Source organism: Carex rostrata, chromosome 25 (genome assembly GCF_964058835.1).
Source record: "Carex rostrata chromosome 25, lpCarRost1.2, whole genome shotgun sequence".
In the NCBI taxonomy this organism is placed as follows: domain Eukaryota; kingdom Viridiplantae; phylum Streptophyta; class Magnoliopsida; order Poales; family Cyperaceae; genus Carex; species Carex rostrata.
This window is the reverse complement of record NC_135942.1, coordinates 7,969,830-7,993,733: the sequence shown is the minus strand read 5'-3', so window position 1 is coordinate 7,993,733 and position 23,904 is coordinate 7,969,830. Positions and strand designations below refer to the sequence as shown.

At 35.0% G+C, this 23,904-nt stretch overlaps 1 protein-coding gene across 1 annotated transcript; it reads right to left on the bottom strand.

The window, feature by feature from the left end:
- Nucleotides 1-1,613: 1,613 nt before the first annotated feature.
- LOC144576117 (mRNA capping enzyme family protein) lies at nt 1,614-9,376 on the bottom strand. Its single transcript, XM_078326380.1, has 13 exons — nt 9,143-9,376; nt 8,889-9,025; nt 8,641-8,709; nt 8,416-8,487; nt 8,231-8,332; nt 7,926-7,982; nt 4,641-4,779; nt 4,171-4,235; nt 4,033-4,083; nt 3,894-3,956; nt 3,672-3,795; nt 2,978-3,039; nt 1,614-2,052 (listed from the first exon to the last, which is right to left on the bottom strand). The coding sequence occupies exons 1-13, from the start codon at nt 9,216-9,218 to the stop codon at nt 1,960-1,962; spliced, it is 1,110 nt and encodes a 369-aa protein (XP_078182506.1). The 5' UTR covers nt 9,219-9,376; the 3' UTR covers nt 1,614-1,959.
- Between the last annotated feature and the right edge of the window lie 14,528 nt (nt 9,377-23,904).

Below are 23,904 nucleotides of genomic sequence, written 5' to 3'. Positions count from 1 at the left end.
AGGGAAATAAGTTTACCACTTGTGCTGTCAATTTTGGACGTATTCAGCCGCCTAAAACCTCCATAGTCATAGCCCATAGCCCATAGCCCATAGCCCATAGCCCATAGGTGGATGGGAAGGGAGGGAGGGAGGCTGGGAGGACTGAGGAGAGGCGTAGAAAGCAAATTAAGCTTCTTTTCCTTATCCAACCAACCAGCGAGGCAGCGAGTATAACTATAATTAACGGTCCCTCCCTCCCTCACGGGCCCCGGCTCCGGAAAGGGAAGATTAGATTAGATTAGATTAGATTTATCAATTATCATTGGAGACTGGGGAGGCGCGCAGTTGTTGTAGTTGTTTTAAAGATGAGATGAGATTGAGATGAGCTGGCTATGATTTGTCACTATGCATGGTATATATATAGGAAGTAGCTAGGCTTATCTGTCCGGCATTCCAACCAAACCAATAAAATGTAAACATCAAGCAACTATATAATTCAGGCTCAGGCTCAGGCTCATGAGGCCCGTGCATCAAGCAACTATATAATTCGGGTTCAAGTTGGGTTGTTATTTGTTTGTCCGGTTGCTTCATTTGATTGTTTGATTGCTTAATTAGTGCAACGGTTTGCATTGCCATCACTGTCACTGTCACTGTCACTGTCACTGGAGAGTTTTGAGCCTTTGAGGAGAGGTAGTGGTGGGCCCAGGGACAAAAGTTTCTTTGTTTCTTTGTTTGCTTGCTATGCCCATAACAATATTAACACATGCATGTGAACCCTTGTTGCAACAAAAATAGACATCTCATTATTTCTGTATAAATCTTATTAGTCAATAATTATGGTGATCTGAGTTGTACTACTGCTCCCCAACTAAAAAAAGGCTCTGACAATTACTCCATGCATTTCGGATTTTAATTCTTCACCATTATCCACATATTTTTCGGCTTCTCACAAGTCTGTTAAACCCTTGCTTTCTGAAGGTACAATGATAAAAATAACATATTATTTATTTTTATTTTTTTTCGGCTTTTCTGTGTTGCCGGCTTCTTTTCTAGCCTTACAGGTAGAAAATAACACTTCTCTTGCTTTGGTTTTTCTAACAGGGCCTGTTCAGCTGGAGAGGAAAAGCAAAAATTTATTCAAATTGAACGAGCATGAAATTGTAAAAATTATAACAAAATATAATTGAACTTTTATTTTTACGGTCAAATCTCTTCTTTTTACAAGTATTTCCTTGTTCCGCCATGAATCAATTTCCAAATATGTAGAATGATGAATACAAAAATACTATTTTTTTTTCAATAGATGAAATCGGCACATTCTCAACATTTTTTCACTTTTCCACTTCCACAACACAACCGGAAAAATGTAAAATAGAAGCCTATTTCAGATTCTACCTTTCATCTATTATATGATACCTATCTGAACAGACCACAGAAAATAGACCGATGGAAAAGAATATAACATTCTGTTATGACAAAAAAAAAAATTGTAATTTATGGTGATACGGGATTATTGTTACCAAGTGAAGCTTAGATGCTGCTGCATTTTAACATGTCATGAAACATCTAATATGATGTTTCATATATAATCACTAGATTCCAAACTTTTCATGTTCTTAGGCAAACTTTCCCCCTAAATTACAACAGCCTTTATTGATCCCGAGAAAAAGGTACAAGCAGTAATTGTCAACTACAAGATCCAATTTGCTTACAGTTTGTTACAACATACCACAAGTATATAAGAGTTGTAAAACACATAAAAATTGAAGATGTATGGCATTGTTTTTCTCCCAAGGAGCTAACAACATAACCATCATTACTTAATTCTACATAAAAAATTGCAATTATAACTTGGTTTATCTTAACTGATGCCTTAGAAGAATGCTCTTGCATATGCCATACATGAGACTCGCCTCGCATAACACGGCAAGATTCATTCATGAATACATTAAATGAACGATCATGTGGTCATGCCTATGTCTATGTTTCAAGGAATTCAATGTCATCCTCTTCAATATGCGTTTTTCCTCTATTCGCTTCTCTGCTTCTACGCTCTTTAGGCGGCTGGCCTCTCTGTTAGAAACAGTACCATGTTTACCAAGAAGGCAAGTGGACATTAATATTGTAAGCAAGATCTACTTAAGATGTTCTTTTATGCAAATATCACATCAATTAACAACACAACAAAAAATATGCACCCGATAAGACTCTGCATTTAAAGTAGGGGTGCAAACGGATCGGATAGTTATAAAACCATATCCCGATCTCCTATTATTTTTCGGATACAGATAGAGATTAGATATTTAACAGATACGCATACAGATCGAATATTAAACGGAAGTGAATATAGATACGGATATAATTCGGATACTCTGTGATAAAATTACATATTATTCAATTAATTCTTCTTTTCATTAGAACAAAAAGTAGCATAAAATACATATATATTTCAGACATTCAATCATTATGGTGAAAAAAATAATATTTTTCCCATGTTAAACTTGTTATGTCATTACAAAATATATATCTTGTTAAACAAAATTTAATCACCAACATAACCATATTTTTAATCAATAAATACCAATTAAAAAAATATTTCTCTAACCATATATGATTCTAAAACAAGCGAACAAAAAAATACGGACACGGATAATTATCTGTATATGCTTCCGAAAGCAAAACCGTATCCGCAAAAATCATATCCGTATCAATATCCGCTAACTATCAGTATCCGAATCCGCAAAATTCGAATACAGAGCTGGATACGGACGGATAATATCTGATCTATTTGCACCCATAATTTAAAGTCATAAAAGTGATGGCAGCTCGACCAAATAAAAGGCCATAACTACACCATGATATTGGATGGACAGCCCGCATGCAATAATGGCAGCAAGTGTTATCACTTTTATGACAGCAGATGCAGAGTCGCACTAACAGTGTATTCGTGCATGGAAACACAGGAAAAACAATTAAAACTCAAAACATTACAGGATACCTTTCTCAGGACGTATGCCAAGTAAAGATAGGCCACATCCCACTCATCCTGTGTCAGTGTGCCTGAAATGTAATCAATTAGTATAAATTGACTAAAATAAATTACAACAAGGGCTCCTTCACATAACACACAGACAACTGATTGATGATTCAAAAAGCACCACCAAACCTGCAGCACAATAAAGTATTGATGTAGACTCATTGCTGTGTCACCACGACCTTTTTCAATTTAGTGTGATTTGTAATAATGCTCAGAACCTGGTATTATGTTAAACACTAGTATGACATTCTTATGGTACCATAAAGTAAAATTAAACATTACAACCTTTTACTGTGTTCCTAAAATTTTACTATTATTGTGTGCTAATAAAACAAGTGGTCCAGAGCAAATATGCTACAGAATGGTATAGGCTGCTTTGAAGGTCCCCTTTCTTCAACTAAACCCTTTGCATAGAACATTGAAAAACCCAACAATTTTTAGTTCTCACTTTTTCATCCAAGCATAAAAATGTAAAGGTGACTAGTCAAAGAAACAAACCGAACTATTAAGAGGTGAAGACTGGATAGATATTGTAGACCGTCACAAATAATAAAAAATAGTTGTTGTTTGCACATTGGGTGAATTTTGCAAAAGGTGAAAAACATCACAGCCTTTAAATACCAGCAAAAGCTAGATTGCAAAATAGCTCACTCACTCTGATCTTGCCTGCCATCTCCCAAAGCACCAAGCCTACGCATAAGGTCTGTAAATTCTGGTTTTCTCAGATACTCGTTTACAAATTCATGGAAGTTCTTCATCATAACAAGCTCTAGATCATACTGCCCATTGTTGAAAAATAAGATAAAAAAAAGTGAGTACTTAAAATTAACCTTATTATGATACCACAAGTACAGATTTTATCATTTTTTTTTGTTACCTCCTCAGCAAGGGCTTTGAAAACATGAAAAGGAACAATCCACTCTGGGCAGTCAACAGCATCCTGTGTTCATTAAAAGCTTCATGAAAGCCATGTCATATAATTAAAGACAATAGTAAATTTATTAAAGTATATTTACCTCTAGATGGAACTTGTACTTGATGCCGAAAGGATTTGAGGATGAAAACCTCTAAGAAGCAAAAATACAGAGCTTATTATTTATCTCACAGGTAGAAATTGGGCTGAAAATTGATTCAACGTATATTAGAGTTCTCACCTTCTGCTGATACTCTTCATCAAAACTCACCGAGTAGACACTATTCCCAAACTCCAATCCTTCAGCTACAACACAATACATGTCAGTTTCTGCTTGTTCCTTGGCCCAAAGCAGCATATAGGTATAATCAGCAATTGCCAGACTATTATTATATGGTGCGGTGAAGCTCCCATCATATAATATGGGTTTGATGAAATCATTGGAACAAGAGGATAAATCGATATATAGTGCAACTACAAAACTGGTACTGATGTGAAAAGGTTGTACAATACATGTCAGTTTCTGCTTGTTCCTTGGCCCAAAGCAGCATATAGGTATAGTCAGCAATTGCCAGACTATTATTATATGATGCGGTGAAGCTCCCATCATATAATATGGGTTTGATGAAATCATTGGAACAAGAGGATAAATCGATATATAGTGCAACTACAAAACTGGTACTGATGTGAAAAGGTTGTACTCTTATTTACCTTCCCTCAGCTTTTTGATAATAACATTTGCATCGGGCATGGTGCCAACAAAAGTGCCACCTGGTCGGAGCAAGGCCGATATGTTTGCTAAAGCCTGCCTCGCACGTGCCTCATTCGACCATGAGTAGTGTAAAGCAAACTACATGTACATAATGTACTTTGTAAGGAGATGTGATATTGGTCCTGCACATGAATCCCCAGTCTAAGTGACCCCATAGGCATTTGGGCTTCACTACAATTGGTTGTTTTTCTCAAATATGTCTTTGCTGATAATTGAACCAACAAGTATTTCACCAAGTGTTTTAGAAAGATTTTTGCATTCTAAGTTCCATATTAAAACAAAAGTTCTCCAAAAAAAGAAAAGTATGTTATTGGTCCTTGAACTATGGCTTTGGGTTCTGATGAGCCTTTAATAAAAAAAATGGTTCAAACAGCACTCTGAACTATGAAGTTCAGTTCAATCAAACCTCTCTCCCTTCCCCCCTACTTTTCTCTTTTTGGCACCGCTTTCTCTTCTCCTCTCTTCAGTGGTGCGTCACCACTCCATAACGAACCCCCCTCCCCCTAGGTTCATCTCTTCTTCTCTTTCCCCCTCTTCTCTCTCTAGCATCTAATAATTTAATTGTCTGCCATGCCGCATGCATCTCCATAGCCACTCACCATCTCTTGTCAGAAACGATTGGGAATTTTATAGGCAAGGGAATAGAGAACTAACATTCAGTTCATGAAAAAGGCAGCATTCTATTATACTTTTTCCTCTTCTACTCTATTGATTTATTTTTCCCTACTTAATGGTCAAAGATGGTACTTTTAAAAGCTATCCATTTTGTAACGATATTCTCCCATCACTCCAGTTTCATCTCTTTTTCTAATCGATCATCACCTCATCTTCTTTCTGCTGTTATTTTCTGACTTAATTCTCAGAGAAGTTTTGACTCAAAGGTCCTCCACTGACAGCAATATTGTTTACACTTACTATCCAGCTTCTTGCTCTAATTTGTCCCCTGTTGGTTATTTTCAATTTGATAATATTAGATTTTCTGAGATGACTGCTAGTTGGATTAGTTCCTTGTGGAATTTAGCTCAATTTAGATCAATTTGTTTGCATTAGCTACCTATAGAGGCTTAAATCTAGGGTCAGGCAAATTTACTGATCCTGCATACATCACTTCAGTATCTAAGCGATTTGATTTGAAGTTTCTCTACAGTTTGTACTGTTTTTGCTTAGCATTGACATGTTTGTAGTGATTCAGGTTGGTTCGTTGTTGATTTTAGATCAATTTGATTGTATTAGCTACCCTACTTGTGAAGGCTTAAATCTAGGGTCAAGCAAAATTACTGATCCATCGCTTCAGAACCTAATCAATTTGATCTGAAGATTTTCTACAGTTTGTGCTATTTTTTTTGCATTTACATGTTTGTAGAAAAATATGACTAGTAATTCAGGGTAGTTTTTTGTTGATTTTAGATCAATTTATATCAATATGAGTATATTAGCTACCAAGGAAGGCTTAATTCTAGTTCAGGCAAAATGACTGATCTGTCGCTTAAGTATCTAATCAATTTAATTTAAAGTTTCTCTACTTTTTGTACTGTATTGCTTTGCACTGACATGTTCGTAGAAAAAATTTTACAGTGATTATTTCTTAATATCACAAATCTTGATTATTAAGTTGACAGTGCATCATTTTTTTCTCCTTTGTTTTTCTTTCCCATGTTTTAACATTAAAAATCAAACTCTACACACACAAGAATAAACCAATTACTTCAGTCTTAAATATTCCAATCGACACATGATTTTCACTAAGTCTAATTGACCGTGCTTTTTTATCATTAATATGTTTTTCTGGCATATTATGATCATTGGCGGATCTACATGTAAATTGGGGTAGGCAAGTGCCTACCCCTGGATTTGAATTTTTTATTTCGATCCAGTACTAATTGTTCACTGTGCCTACTCCTAATCTAATGTAGTGCCTATCCCTGGTTCAAGTTAGTCCGATACTTGAACCGATTCCTTCGGAGTTTTGGTTGATTCTGTGTATTTCCTTTTTTTCAGATATGCAATACTCTATTTCGTAAATAGAATGAAAGAGAATAAGAGAACAGGAAAGATCTGACGGTGAGACCTATTATTACAATTATAAGAAATGGGTTGACCGAACTTTTTGTGTCTTTTATTATTCAACACTTATATTTCGGTTAAATTTTTATCTAAACTTTGACTTCAATTTACTAATTGGCTAAGAACAATCCCACTTTGAATTGTGCTAAAAGAATTTTTAATTAGCTTACTAAAAATATTTCAATGCTGTATCAATCGATTTTATAATTATAACAGATTTTATAATAAAACATAGTTATAGGGATTGAGATGTAATTTTGTACCCAATAAGTTAATGGATTTCCCAGTTAGCTATTTGAATCCGATTAATGCCCTACCCTGATTACGATGCTTGAAAAGAGGAGGGATGAGATTCACTTCATCTAAAGCCTAGGCGATACTCCAGAAAAGAAAATAGCAAGAGAAATTGAAGACAAGAAGTTCCATTTCAGCAGTGGCAGTGTTCAAGCCAGCAGTATAAAGCATTTCCAGCACTGCTCATGAGGACCATCACAAAAGAAGAAAAGGAGGGAGAAGGAGATGTCACACTGTGAGTGATTTAACAGAAGAAATATACAGAAGGGGTTTATTGAACCAAACTTAAATGGGTTACGATGCCGTTTGAATCAAAAAAAAAAATAAGGGCTTATTTCAACCAAGAGCACTAGTTCATGGACTAATTATAGACTTTTATCTGATGAAAATAGAACTGCAAACAAATTAAAAAAAAAAAAAACTGAAAACCAAATTGCATAAAGAAACGAGATATACTTTCTCAGAATAATTCATTTTAATTTAAACAGACTTTCTAGAAAACCCAACACTCATGAATCTAGAGACAAAATTCATTCCCCAAGGAAACTAGGAGAGGTGTTGATTGAACCAAAATCAATGGTTTACAAAGCTTGTTTGAACCAGAAAAAAAAATTAAGGGCTTATTTGAACCAAGAGCACTAGTTCATGAAATAATTAGACTTTTCTCTATAGAAAATCGAACTACAGACAAATATAAACAAAATGAAAACCATATTGCATAAAGAAACAAGTCATTCTTTCTCAGAATAATTCATTTTGAATTTAAACAGACTTTCTAGAAGACACAACACTCGTGAATCTAGAGACAAAATTCATTCCCCAAAGAAATTAAGGTTAGTTACCGTGTAAGTAATTAAGATACGTACCTGACAGCTACATATGTCAAAAGGGGCGTCATCATCCAGGTATTGATCCAGCCTAACCTAATTTTATTAAAAAAAAAACAAATTACTATAGAGGAAAAGAGGCCTCATGCAAAAGATATAATGCAAGCAAATTAGTACGTGTATTAACTATTAAGTGAGCCACTATGATACCAGATAGCTTCGGTCTCTTTTTTACTCTTTTTGTACACTATCTGGTTGGTGATAATCATAACGTGCATGCATTACCTATAGTGAACTTAAATACCCTGGAAAACTTGACAAATATAACAAAATTTAACAATTACATCATAGCAATCTGCACATATAAGGCGAGCAGGAAAGCTGAATTTCTTCCTTTTCTGTTGCTGGTCGGCATCGCCGTTGTACCTTGTTCTACAATCCTTTATCTAAAAAAATAAGCATTCACATTTGAGTCCAAAGAAGCATGTTGAATTGCTTAAATAAAAAATTTAGGTAGAAGTAGACATACTGATCCTTCGGCAATGTCAATACCAACATAATATCCAATTCTGGCTTTGTCCCATTTAATAAGATCACCTCCCTACAAAGCAATGATTGCAGCATAAGTACGGCTAAACATGCATTGAAATTGATAGTGACAGTAAAAGCTTCATGATATTATGTTTGTTACAAGTGTGCATAGTTAGTATCAGAATAATAAGAAAGAGCCAAGTTTAATGTACAAAATACAAACCTTGCCGCAAGCAAGATCAAGGACTGCGTCTCCAGGCCGTGCATATAGCTGAATTAGAACACTCTTAATCTAGTAAAATGTCAACAGAAACAATCTGTCTGTCAGCTTTAAATTAAGAATCGTCCAGAAAGCATATCTAGAGGTAGCAGCATATTTGACTTTTTCTTTACTGGAAAATGAAAAATGAAAAATGGTTGGAAGTAGGTGAGGTGAAAGTAGAAGGTAATTTTAGTAGAGAGAGACAGTACCCAGTTGTTGAGCTTCTTTAAATGAATAATGGGACTAGCTTCTCTCTGTTCAAGAGTCTGATTGGATCTGGCACTGTAGTGGTCTGCTACTTTCCTTGCATTTCTACTGCTCTCATCCTCTTCATAATGGGAATCACCTAATTTAAACACATCACATCATATCATATCATATCATATCCTTCCAGAGTGAGAGTTGGCAAGTAAGAAATTTAAGTTTTGGAACAATAATTAAATTGAGGTTTTGATTGAAATACCAAAAGAGTTCAATCGAGGTCTGGATTTGGGCGGGCCGAAGGAGGTCGATGTCGATTCATTGTATCCCCTCTTCATGCCTTTCCTTTCACTTCAGTCGTCGAATTGAACAAAGCTACAAACCTAATTTAACTCTCCCTTTTCTAAAATTTTAAGAGAAGCGCTTGTTTTTGTTTTTCATCAGGAAATAGGGAGAGAGAGAGAAGAGAAAGCAGCAAGCTTCGCTAATGGCTAATGGCTAATGGCTAATGGCTAATGGCTAATAGCTATTGGCTATTGGCTAATCGGTAGTCGGTTCTTTTTCATCGAGGGTTTTCTTTCTCAAGTTAATAGTAATCTATCTGCTTCCTTTATTTGGGCTGGGCTTTTGTGGGTTACACTACCATGTAATTACATGCGGGTTGTTATGTGAGAAAAAAAAAGGCCTGCGGTTGACGATACGGGCCAAGAGAATGTCATGCAGCTACCTTTATAATCCTGGCCTGGCCTGGCCACTGTTTCTAAATTCTAATTCTATATTCTAATATATAAACGAACAGAACAGAACAGAACAGGCTATTCCTATTCCTATTCCTATTCCCTACACCAACTCCACCCCACCGAGCATAGCTTAACATTAACATAACACCTACTATAGAAGATTAGAAGTATAGATAGATAGTTCCAAGTTTAGTTATCCCACCCAAGTACCTAATCTAACTTATTCTCCGTGCAGTTCAGGACCACAAATATATATATATATATATAGAGAGAGAGAATGGCTAAGCTCAAATCATTTGTTCCTGGGCTCAGGAACAAACGATTGGGTTCTCCAATTTCCGAAGTTCACACTGCCGATCCAAACCGTTAGATGTTTAATCTATATTAAAATGTGCTTGGAGACAAAATTTCAGATTTTTTGGAATTTTTTTACTATTTATTAAGAGGGTTTGAAAGTTGCTGTTTTTATTAAAATTCTGCATCATAAAAAAACAACGACTTTCAAACCCTCTTAATAAATAGTAAAAAAATTCCAAAAAATATGAAATTTTGTCTCCAAGCACATTTTAATATAGATTAAACATCTAACGGTTTGGATCGGCCGTTTGAACTTCGGAAGTTGGAGAACCCAATCGTTTGTTCCTGAGCCCAGGAACAAACGATTTGAGCTTAGCCACTCTCTCTCTATATATATATATATATATACTATTCCCAGCTCCAATTAAAGGTCCTTGTAGAATTAATTGTGTGCACGAGAATGACAAATTAAATGTTATTTCCTCCCTCTTGCCTTCTAACTTGTTCTATTAATTGTTGTTGGATTCAAATTTTTCCCAACTTTCCTTTTCCTCTAACTTCCTCATTCCTCTTGTGTGTTATATATATATGTGATCCATCGATGAAAATATAATATATATTACCTGGCACTTGCCAGTTAACCATCAAAAAAAAGAAAATATAATATATATTTGTTAAATATAATATTCAAGTGCAAAAGTGTCTCTAAACCAATATTTTTTTTTAGCGTGAGAGCGTCACCGATTTAGTTCTTTCAAAATAGCGAGTAACAAAATAATATATTATATGTTTTAGATGCCAAAAGCCTCCCCTCCCGGAACAAATTAAATTCAACCTGCATGCAGTGGTTTTAATTATTAATTTGAATATATCAACTGTGACATGCATTAATTTATTTTTCTTGGAGAAATATATATGAATCCATTATCCATATATATATGAGGTAAACACGTACGTAATAATTATCAATATGCATAAATGCATGCAACCGGCATTCATATATAGTGATCGATATCAACCTGACAACGTACAGTACGTACTGCTTCTATTTAAATCAAAGGGACTCATCAGTTAAGTAGTGGAATGATTAATTAATATATTAAATTTCTATTCGATTCTCATATTCAACGACTCCACATAAGGCCCGGCCCCTTTTTTTTCTTTTTTCTAAACTAAAAATAAAAATAAATAATTATTCACTTTTTTCATAATCAGTCATTTCATCTAATTCCAAAACCTGAAAGATCTCTTGTGAATATTAAAAAAAGTGTTAAGGTAGTATATTGATTCTCATTCGGCAATTCCAAAATATGTATTTCCCTTTTGCTTTACGTACTTTCAAAAAAAATTATATTAATCACTTGATTTTTTACAGATTATCACTTTAAGCAGGAGCGATACTAAAATTATATTATCACTGAAATTATAATACTAAAAAAAATGTATTTCCCTTTTTCTTTACTAAAAAAAAGTATATTACACTTAATTTTTTTTAAATATCAATGTGGACTCCAGCTAGTATGACATCGGTGTCATATGACACCAACTACAAAATTGATTGGATAGACATCAAACGACTAATCCAAACCGTTCAAACCGATTTACTTGATGAGTGATGAGTTTACATACATTTTTTTTATATTTTCTAGTTATTTTAGTATCAAATTAATCAGGCGGTCAAAAATATTGAAAAATAAATGCAATAAAATTAACTTAAAAACTCGCACATTTGACTGCTTGACTTGATACTAAATAAATTTGAAAAATTATAAATTTTGCATGCAACATACTGATGTGTTTATTACAATACAAGTAATAAATCCTAATTTACGCTCAATTCGGTTGCAAGTGTACAACCTTGTCGAGTAGTACTTAGGGATCGTCTCCACAGGGACAAGTTGGAATATTAAATCTAACCTAATAATTTAATTTAGTAAAAGAAAGTGAAAAGGTTTTTGTTTGTTCAAAGGTTGGTTTGATTGCGATTAAACTGAATTAAACTAAAGTCTTTAAAGCAAAATCTGATTTTTAACAAGTATGAGAAATTAGGGTTTCTTAGGGTTCCTATCCACTAGTGTTACGACTAATTGATTTGTAAATTTTGTTCTTATATTTATGAAGGCACAGTTGGATGTTGTAGGTACAAAGTGATATCTCTATATTAATACCATCTTTAAATTAGAATAAACGTCACCTCTCGGTACTTGGCTACTATAATCTAAAGTCATTAAGTTCTTACTGTCCCAATTGATCTAGAAAACTATCTTTCACCTCTCGGTACTTGGCACAATTTTCTAAACTATTAGGTAAAGTCCGTATAAGACAAGCATCACCTCTCGGTACTTAACCTATCAAATACACTATTCCTTATGGTCTGGACCTAATATTCAATTTCTCAATTGCAAATACCAAATCATAGGATTTCATGTGATTTCGATTAAGTCTTCACAATCAATTAAAATAAAGAATAGATCATAACAAAGAACAAGAACATATAGAATAAAACCAACTAAATCATAACAAAAGTTTCAAGTACAGCCCTAATCAACCCTAGAAAAGCCTTTAGCCAGTCATGGCTAAAACACAAATGAAATCAAAAGAATAAAAGAGTTCCAAAGGAAAGAAAATAATAAAACCGGTTGATCAATGGTGTTCTCTCCTCCCTTCTTCTCTCTTCCTTGCTTTTCCTTGTTTTTCCTTATTCAAAACCAGAAATTCTCTCTCTAAAAAATGTCCTTAATCTGTTATACAGGTCCCCTTTTATACCTCTCTCTAAAACCTAGAAATAACTAACTAAAAATAGCAAATTCGGGCTCTGAACTGACTTATTGTGGGCCGCAATGGATGGAGGCAGTTGATAACTTGTCGCGCAGAAACTGTAGAAGTCATTACGGGCCGCAATGGGTATGGTTGCGAGTCGCAATGAATGTGCAGGAATGAAAGGGCTCTGACTTGTTTGGTTGCGGGCCGCAATAGGCTTCATTTCGGGCCGCAATAACATTAACAATTGCTCCAATCTTCGTGCTAACTTGCTACAAATCACCCGTTTTGCTCCGTTAAGCTCCAAACACTTGATTACCTGTAAAATAAACATAACTATGGCAGTAACTTGAACTTTTGGACATTTCTAACCTAATCAAACATAATTTCAACAAAACTTGGCTTAATTTACATAACAAACCCTAGGTTTCAATAGATACAATTTCGGCTTATCACATACAATTAATGAAATAGATGGGTTTGAACGGTTTGGATTCACTGTTTGAAGTCAATTCGATAGGTTTTGAAGTTGGTGTTATATAGACTAAAATGACACTAATGTCGTACTAGCTAAACTCTATCAATTCGATAGGTTTTAAAAATCGGCCTATTCGGTCAAATATTCGGCCGAATATTCGTATTCGGTTGGAAACCGAATAGAAAATGAGTATTCGGTCCAATATTGGGTTTCGAATATTCGGCCGAATATATTTTTCCACATATTATATATTCGGCCGAATATTTTCGAATAGAGAATAAGAATCCGAATAAGAACCGAGTATGAACCGAATATGAACCGAATATTTTCGAATAGAGAATAAGAATCCGAATAAGAACCGAATATGAACCGAATATGAATCGAATATGAACCGAATATTAACAGAATATGAACCGAATAGAGAATAAGAATCCGAATAAGAACCGAATATGAACCGAATATTTCCGAATAGAGAATAAGAATCCGAATAAGAACCGAATATTTCCTAATAGAGAATAAGAATCTAAATAAGAACCGAATAAGTTATAATTTTATTTATTTAAGTTTGAACTTATGTTTTATTTATGCTTATTTGTAATGTTTATCTATGTTTATTAGAGTTAATGCCTATGATTTTTTATTTGAAAATCCGAATATATAAATCCGAATAAAAATCCAAATATTCGGCCGCATACTGTATATTCGGTATTCGGTGGTTTTTCGAATACCGAATAAGAACCAAATATTAAAACACTGAGCAGAAGCGTATTCAAGAATTATACTAGGGTAGGTAAAACAATTAATTTACTGGTACAATCAGCGGGTTGTGAATTAACGTGAATTAACTAATTGAGACTATGAGTTGTTAAGAGTAGACAATTATTATTCTAGAGATAGATAACAACTTGATTATACATAGATCTATATATATCCGGTTCTCAAAGTTGAGAGATAGATAACTAGCTATTTCTGATTCAATGTGGCTCCACTGCTGAGTGTCTATAAGAGACAATATTGAGAGAATTGGAGAAAAAATAGCAGGACTTTGCTCAATATTGAGAGAATTGGAATTTTTTTACTATTTCTTTAGATTTATTGAAAATCGCTGTTTTTTTATGGTCCAGATTTGCTAAAAACAGTGATTTTCAATAAATATAAAGAAATAGTAAAAAAATTCCAAAAATGTAAAATTTGGTCTCCAAACACATATTAATATGGAGAACAAGATGAACGATTCAGATCGACCGTTAGGATTTGAAAAGTCAAAATCCGAGCCGTTGCACATAGGGTCTCTATGCTACGCGTAGCATACTAGCATATTCCTATATATATATATATATATATATATATATATGGGACGGGGAGAGACCAATTAATTGTCATGTGCAATTGGAAGTGACACCAAGATTAATATATATGTGTATAATTAAGTGCATGTTGTTCGATCGGCAGGGAATCCAGCCCCTTAATTATCCCAGACATGTGGTGAAAATATATACTATTACTATCTGGTATATATAATATAATATAATATAATATAATATATAGCATCTCTTTTCCTTCTTTTTTTGGGTGCGTTGTGTTTGTACGTGTACTTGAGATAGATGCAAGTTTTGTGAGTTCATAGACTATATATATCTATGCTTTTTGGCAACTTCAGCACTGGTTTTTTTTTGTTTTTTTTTATCAAAAATAAAATAAAAGAATTCCATGCAGCAGTAGTTTATGGCCTCAAAATTAGCAAATGCATGCATGTATGAAACAGACTTTCCTCTAATCCTCTCCTCTCTTTTTTTGAGCATTCTACTCGGGCGAGGGGGGGCTTTTTTAGCCCCACGTGTAGTCACCACAGGGAAGAATCCATATAAAATAAAATAAAATAAAATAAAATAAAATGAAATAAAACAAAATAGTCTTTAATTATTCTGGTTTTTTAGCATGCAGATGCAGGTGTGGTGGTGGAGCAGCTGGTCCGTCTAACTGTTACAATCAATCCAATCCAGGCATTTTCTTTCCAAATATAGAGAATTAATTAATATTTATTATTTTTTAGTCAACACCACTTTCGAATAAGAATTAATTAATGAGCCTAAACAATTTCATCCCATCCTATTTCGAACACAGTTCACGTCCCCATTATGTTTCCCGCTTTTGCACATCAGCACATAGCCACATATAGTGGTTTGCAACTCGGGCGGGTACGGGTACCCCGGGTATACCCGTCTCGGGTACGGGTACGTCTCGGGTACGGGTATACTCGGGTACAAGGGTATTCGGGTACGGGTATGGCGGGTATAATTTTCAAAACCCATACCCTACCCGTCCTATACCCTTACCCGTGTACCCTTGACGGGTAAGGCGGGTACGGGTATTTTTTTTTTTTTTTTTTTTTGCTGTTTTTTTTCTGGTTTTTTCTGGTTTTGTCTGATTTTTTCTGGTTTTTTCTGGTTTTTCCTGATTTTTTCTGATTTTTTTGGGGGGAAAAATCAAATTTTTTGAATTTTGAACTGTGATGAACAGTACTCGGGTATACGGGTATGGGTACTCGGGTAGTCGGGTACGGGTTAACTCGGGTAGGGTAAACTCGGGTATTGGTCTAAAATAACGGGTCCGGTCCGGTTTTTGCCCGTACCCGCGTACCCGAGTACCCGAGTCCCGACCCATACCCGGGCTCAGGCACGGGTACCCTAGCTGGCGGGTACGGGCGGGTATACCCTTAACGAGTTTTATTCAACCTCTGGCCCACATATATATGTTATATGTAATGTAGTAGCGTCTCGCCTCGACAAACAAAACCAAATGTCAGTCACATCAGTTCCCCCTTCGGCTAATTTTTTTCAAAAATAACTTAACCGCCAGACCCACAAACAGTCCAGTAAATAAGCAAACTGCTAGGTCCACAGACAGTCTCCTGGAGACCAACCCCCCCCCCCCCCGGGCGGTCCACTATAGATGTTGGCGTTATGTTGTTTTCATATTAGCGTTATGTTCTATTCATGTTGTAATACATTACTTTTAATTTCATCATTTCTATTCGAACAAAAACAACTTATTAGTTACAACATAATTACAACAAATCGAATTATAACATATCATATTATAACTAAGCAATTTCATCGAAACCGTCTCCTCTATGTTGTAACGTATCTATTTCGTCATTTTTATTTGCGAAAAAATAAGTTCACACCAGCAAAATAGCAAGTTTATCTGCCCCTACCACCACGTCTCAGTAAACCTAACAAACGACTAGTTCTTCTGGTACCAGCTGCAGGTGCTGCATTACTTGTAGAGGCTTGGCTACTAGATGATTGGCTCGGAGGGGGGTTGTGTTCTACCAGTTGCTTTAGCAACAGCTCTAGCATTTTCACTTTCGTTGTGTTCGTTTCTGGCATCTGAACATAACAACACAATTCAGTTAGTAATATAATAAAATCATAAATAAATTTTGTACAATGCTACATACCTGCCGTGCGCCTCTCAGAAACAGAACGGTTACCCCGATTTCCCGACAGTCACCTACCACCCATCCCGTCCATGGTCATTACAATACGCTTGTGTCTCCTCTTCCCCCTTTCTTATCCATCCTTCTGAAGTGAGTATTCTATCACCGACATATGTAGGCCACTCATGCTGATCGGGATAAGAATGAAAAGATCCACCCCGAGTGGAAGCAAGGTAATCGGTACGATACATGTCTGAGACATAGTGATCCTCACAGAAGTTCCTCACTCGGCATACCGCCATCACGTGACTACAGGGTATGTGAGCTAGCTGGGGTCCTTGGCATGTACAGTTTACCGTCCTGGCATCTTCAAATTTAACCACGTATTTTCAAGCCCTCTTCACAAACTCCATAGTGTCATCTGATCTACAGCTGGTAGGAACGTACTCATTCGGATTTTGCACTTTGAATTTTGTACCATCATTATCCATTGGGATCACGGTCATAGTTGCACCTTTGTCCTTGTGTTGTCTTAGTTTCTCCTCCACCCTTGTTGAAAATGACTGATTCCTCCTTATTAATTCTATGGCCTTAGCACGCCGTTCCTGAAACCAGGCATTTAACTTGTAGAATGTGTCCTCTACAACTGCAGCCACAGGCAACATTCGGCTCTGCTTAAAGACTGCATTCAGCGACTCTGACCCGTTGGTGGTCATAATTCGCCAACGCCAACCTTCATCACGTGCTTGATATAACAGGTACAGTAATCAATGGCTAATTAGAAAATAAATAAAAAAATCACATATTGCTTGATAGACCTAAATTATATACATATTCGATCTGATTTTTATCACGAAATAACACCAAATATCTTGTATTTTGAATATAAAGTGAATAGAATACACCTAGGATCAAGTTACTGCGTTTGTTTGGTTTTAATTTGCAGAAAATGCAGAAAATGAAGAAAAACCGAAGAAAAATGCCCAGTGCGGACGCACGGTTTATGATACGGCCGTACTAAGTACTTAGATGGATTTCTGAACACATGCCAATTTTAAAAAGGTATAATAAGCTATACATCAAAAATCCGTACGGATGCACAGATATCGATGCGGACGCACGGATCTCGATGGAGCCGCACTCTGGTCGCACAGGAAAAGTCCGACCCTAGTGCGGATCTTGATGCATCCGCAGTGCGGATGGTACTGTAGCAGTGCGGACGCACTGTAGCAGAACGCATAACTGGAGCCTGATCTTAAAATAGCCATAACTTTTGACTCGTAACTCCAATTAAGGCTTGTGACCACTTTTTGGAAAGCTAGAGAGAAGATCTACAACATAAAAAATCAAATTTCTCCCAGTGCGGATGAGATCACCCGCAGTGCGGCCCGGAGCACCCGCACTGGACCCGCAGAAAGCCAAAAATACACATTTTCAACATGGTTTCTATTTTTGGCGCAACCTGGACACGTTTTTACAGCCAAATGTGGACAAGGCATCCTGGGGAAACAATCCAAATACAACACCCACTAACTCCACTTCCTAGGCTCTTAATTGGGCATTATTCTTGGCTATAAAAGAGGGGGTTTATTCTCCATTCAAGGCATCTCTCACATCATCCCTTCCTCTTTCATTCTCTCTCTATACACACAATACTTAGCGATAAATTCTGAAGAAAAGGAAAGCTTTCAAGCAAGAAGAAGAAGGGTTTCCTGAGCAAAAAGTCGGCAAGATAGAGGTTTTTGATTTGTCAAATGGTGTAATTGCTTCCTTTATTTCATTTCTTCTTACTTTGCCAATTTTTGTAATGGATCTCTCCATGAGGGAGTAGTTCTCTCTCTAGGGGTTTAGGTCAATGCATGAACTTGTTTAATTGTATCTTATTCGGTTATTTGTCTTTGTTATGATTGTTTTATGGGATTTGATGTTAATTTCTGTGATTTATCATTTGTGTTAATTACATAATTAGTACTTGAAATCGCAGTAGTCCCGCTTTGGTATCTCTTTGTCAAATGATCCAAAGAAGTTAGGACGAGAGGAGAGTACCAAATTATGAATACAAATACCCTAGGGTTAGATTAGGATTGTAACCAATTTGTAATCTAAGCCGGAACTACAGAAATTAAGGTTAGGAATTTGGTGAAGGACCTAACCGTGAAGGCAAACCCTAATTAGGACATCTCAAATCGAATCGGGTATTGGTATGAAGGACTTAATCGTGAAGTATCAATATTTGAGGAGAGGAGAGACTAACAAGAGCTCAATGGGTCTAGGTAACTAGGGTGGGGGACTTCATCGAGAAGTTCGAGTTACCTAGGCATGTTATTAATTCACGAAAGTGACCCTTAATGACATATTAGGTTAGAAACCTCATCAAATCATACATGAACTTAAACAAATACCGAATAGATATAGTTAGCAAGGGAATGTAGACCAAAGACCCCTAAATCTCTAAATCTTGAAAACAAATCAATTCCTTTCTTTTTCATTCATTTACTCTTATTGTTTTTTAAACTCTCTATTCGGGTATTGAACCCAAATTTAGGAATTGTTAGAACAAACCCCCCAATTTACTTTTATTGCACTTTATTTTATTTTCTGAAATTTATTACTAAAGTTTAAACTAAGTTTTTTATCATACTCCCTGTGGTTCGACACCTCAAATACTACTTTGATAGAATTGTGCACTTGCAATTTAACTCAAACGTGTGTTAAAGGTTTAAAAAGTACATCTTTGTACTGAAGCTTTGTGCATACGCTTTTGCGCGCATCATTGCTACAGTAATTGCAACAGTTATGGTAATTGTACAGTAATTGCAATAATTATAGTATAGTAATGAATAATTTGCAAATAATTAACAAGAAACTAAAGAAAAAACCTGTTGCTACAGTAAAATTGCCTTTAATCGCCCAACAAATCGCCAAAAGCTCTCTCTCAAACAAAAAATCGCAGTTGATGGTTATATAATGGTTGGAGTGGGCAAGAGAGAGGAAAAATTGGGTTAAATAGGCACCTATAGTGGACCGCTCGTGGGAGGGAGGGGGGGGGGGGAGGGGGCGGTTTGGTCTCCTAGGAGATCTTCCGTGGGGAGGCAGTTTGGTCTCCAAGAGACCGCCCATGGGCTTGGCGGTTTGCTTATTTACTGGGCCGCCCGTGGGCCTGACAGTTAGGTTATTTTTGAAAAAAATTAGAATGTATGGTTATTTTTAAAATTAACTTTTTTTTTCTTGGGGTATTAATAAAAATGGCCGGGCCTTGGCCTTTCCCATTATATTCAAGTTTTATGTAATTGTTATTTAGAAATAATTTAGATTAGATAAGACAAGACAAAACATATTTAGTTAGATAGGACAATGGAGATAACTTTTGTTTCCTCGGGAGATTTTGAAAATTTGAAATTATTGTATCTATTTTAGAACCATACATTTTATTTTAGGAAAAACTCTTCAAATAAAAATGCAGAACAAAAAAATAAACAAACTAAATTGGAAAAATTGCACATGAATAAACAGATTATGGTCAAATAAATAACTAATTAAACGGACTAAACAACCATTTAAACATAAAAATATACAATTAATCGAACAAATCGGAATTTGATGTTCTCATATTTGAACAACTTTCTGCACTTTCTGTTTGTAATGATTTGATCAGTTAATTAACGAAAAAGTCCGTGACAGATTGATGACAACCAGAACTAATCAGCTGATTAATCGGTCTAAACCGCTGTTTTTTTTTAAACACTGATTGGGATTCAAATCAAATTTGAAGTTATTTCGTAAGATACGGACCCCAATTAAATTAGCATGTGGCATTTGCTTGGTGCCAACACAAAAGAATATAAGGCACTGTATTTGGCAACCACATGATATATATGATATGATGCCACCGCTGGTTGCCAGGGCAGGGACGTCTATATCTCGTGGGCCCCTTGATATGATATCAAACTTTTTAAGATTTGGTTGTGCATTGATATTCCTCATGTTTCATGTATATATATGTATCGTCGCATAATTAAATTAAATTAGCCGATTGAGTTCCCACGCCACCCCACGACCACGAGCCCACGAGTCCCACAAAATTAAAGAAAGACTAATTAATCCGTATCTATTTCCCCTCTTAATTAAGTCTACTCTTACCTAAAATTTGTTAGTCTGACTCTGTCAATTTAAATGAGTGTTAAATGCATACGACTCTGTCCTGTCCTGTCGCCATTCTCCCCTTCCCTTCCCTTCTCTTCTCTTCTCTTCTCTTCTCTTCTCTTCTCTTCTCTCTCTTCTAAATTTTACACAAAAAGGCCTCTCAAGTCAAGGCTCAAGGGATCAGGCTTAGCTAGGGGCTAGGCACAAGAATGCAATTAAGGCGAAAGCTGGTCAACTAATTATACATAACTTGGTAACCTAATCATTTTTAGTTTTTTCTAATGTCAATGGACAAGTATATTCTTCGCTTTCTTCAGGATACAAACCACGTTTTGCTGGGAAACCCTTTTTTATTAGAATAATATAGGAAACGCAGATCAGATAAAGATTCTTCAAGTCTTAACCAATCCGGTATGAATAATGTAATGTTAGAGTTTTAGGTAGTGATTGGTAGGAAAAAAAGATAATAATTCGGAAAAGATCAGCCTGCAAAATATTTTTCTCATTTTCATATCCGAACCATTAACGGAATTAAATATATTATATATAATTAATGTTTGAGAAATATTCTGGTTCCCCGAGCCATAATACCTGAGCGCATCCCTCAAGTAGTTTAACATAAAAAAAATCTTTTAATGTTGTCTAACTTTCATTTTCAGCGCTAATATATAAACATTTAAAGCTATGTTTATAACATTTTAAAATGTTACTAGCAAGCATTTAAACATATATCTGAAAATATTTCTATATAATTTTAACTCTTAACTATTTTCGTATTCAAACCAAAAAATAAAAGATTATTTTCACCCACTATTTTTTCTGATTATTATAATTCATTTTTCCAACGATCCGTGATGAATTTTACGAATCTAATACGAACATTTTCTATTCAATTTTATCTTTCAAATAAGATCCATGAAGAAATATTTTTGAGTAATTTTGAAATCATTTTGTTTTTCTTTTAAGTAAAACTCATGAGCACTTTAAATTTTCAAGTTTTTAAATCTCAGTTTATAATCATTAAAATTTTCAAGGCTCTGTACATGATGTTTATATGCTTTGTACATGAGTTTTGTAATTACAATGTTATCGTTGAGGTTTATATGCTTTACTAGAGATTTAAAGTGTTATTAGTGAGGTTTATACGAAATATTTGAAGGCTTGTAAATAGAGGTTTAAATTATTTTGAAGCAAAATAAAAAAATGAAAGTCACAGAGATTTAAAATGGTAAAAAAAAATTACAATACAAATATAACTCAAAAGTTATTCTCCATGGATCTCATTTGAAAGAGAAAATCAGATAAAAAACGTTCATATTTTTAGATTCGCATAATTCATCATGGATCGTCGGAAAAATAGATGAGAATAATTCGAGAAAAATTAAAAAAAAGTTTGTGAAATGAAACTTTCCGTTTTTGGATTCAAGACAAAAGTAGTTAGAAATTAAAACTATACATATTTAGAATTTTAATACTTGCATATAGAGGTTTAAATACTTGCAATTAGCATTGTAAAATGTTATAAATAGATATTTAAATGTTTGAATATTAGCGCTAGAAATGAAAATTAAATAACATTGAAAGTTTTTTCTGTTAAACTACTTGAGAGACGTGTTCGAAGATTTTATTTGAGATACAATTATCAGGCTCTGTAATGTTTTGCATTTTTAAGATGACATTCTTCGTCCATTTCAAATCATTTTAATTAATTTGGTTGACCTAATTATCAACTATTATGTTGAACATCTGGCTAGACTCCTTGAGCCGAAATTTTTAAATGTACCATATTTCAAAAAAGATAAACCAAACCACTACGTTTTTTGGAAATTTCGAATTTTGACATGGCCACATCGCCTAGATGCAGTCATTTTTTTTTTGGTCTCCTTCTTATGTGGCAATTCAATTTGAACGAAAAAAGGGGTGGCCGCATCTAGGGGATGCGGCCGTGTCAAAATTCAAAATTTTCAAAAGTCGTGTTATTTTGATTTATCTTTTTTTGGATTATGGTACATTTAAAAATTTTGGCTCCTTGAGCGCTCGTATTAGACTTGAATTTAATTTACCATCTCAATGAATTCAACTTAATTGTTTATATAATGGGCATGTAGGAGTGAAGTTAGAATTTTTATCTGAGGTAGTCCAAAAAATTTACTAGTATGAATGGTGAGTTTGTGACAATGTAGATTGTAGGTTGTAAACGAATAGAAATTTTCTTTGAAAGTAGGCAATAGTCTGATTATAAACAAATCTATATTCAATTTTTAAAATTCAAAGGTAGGTAGTGAAGGATTTCATGATGCGGCAATGCGGTAAAATTAAAAATTTTAATCCTTTTTTCAAGCATCTACTGATCTACTTTATTATGCTAATTCTATTAAAGCAATTCATATGATCATTCATGCATCATAAATCTATCTACAAAAGAAGATTTGGATATACCTCTACCAAATGTCAATTTGGTAAGTAGAGAGAAGTCGTATTCTCTTCTAAATTTCTTGGATACCTTCATTTATCGAAACGGCCTCCTAGAATGTCATGCACCAACTTGAGACTTCAAAGTAGAAGCCCTCCACGGTACCCACCAAGAAATTAATTAGAAATTGAAGTTTCCTCTTGCTATAGAGTACTATTTCAATCGCTCCTTAATCCCTATTTGATAAGCCTCAATTATATTTACTTTCGGTTAAGGCTTTACCTCTAAAACTGCACCAAATTCCTTGTATTATATCTTAATTTAATATAGAATATACCAAAAAACCAAGTTACTGCCTTTACCTTCTTTAAATTATAGAAATTGAGCAAAAGAGCAATTATGTGGGTGTTTGTATGGCCTGTAGGAATTCTGTGCGGGCCACACAAAATAAATTCAAGTCAAAAATAAAATTCAAAATTTATCAAGTTTTCTCCTTTCAAAACAGAGAGTTGTGCGGGTCTTTGTGCGACCTTAAGGAATTTTGTGTGGGCCACACAAAATCCTTCATGATCCCCAGCCGATTCTCCATTCTGTGCAGGCCGCAAGAAATTTGCACTGGCTGCAGAGAATTTGTGAAGGCCGCACAAATGTCAGTCTGGCCTAATTTCACCATATCTCTTCATATTTCCTTCTAGATTTCGGGGGATTGTTTCCCAAGGCACAAAAATAACTATATATTGGCAGTGAGACA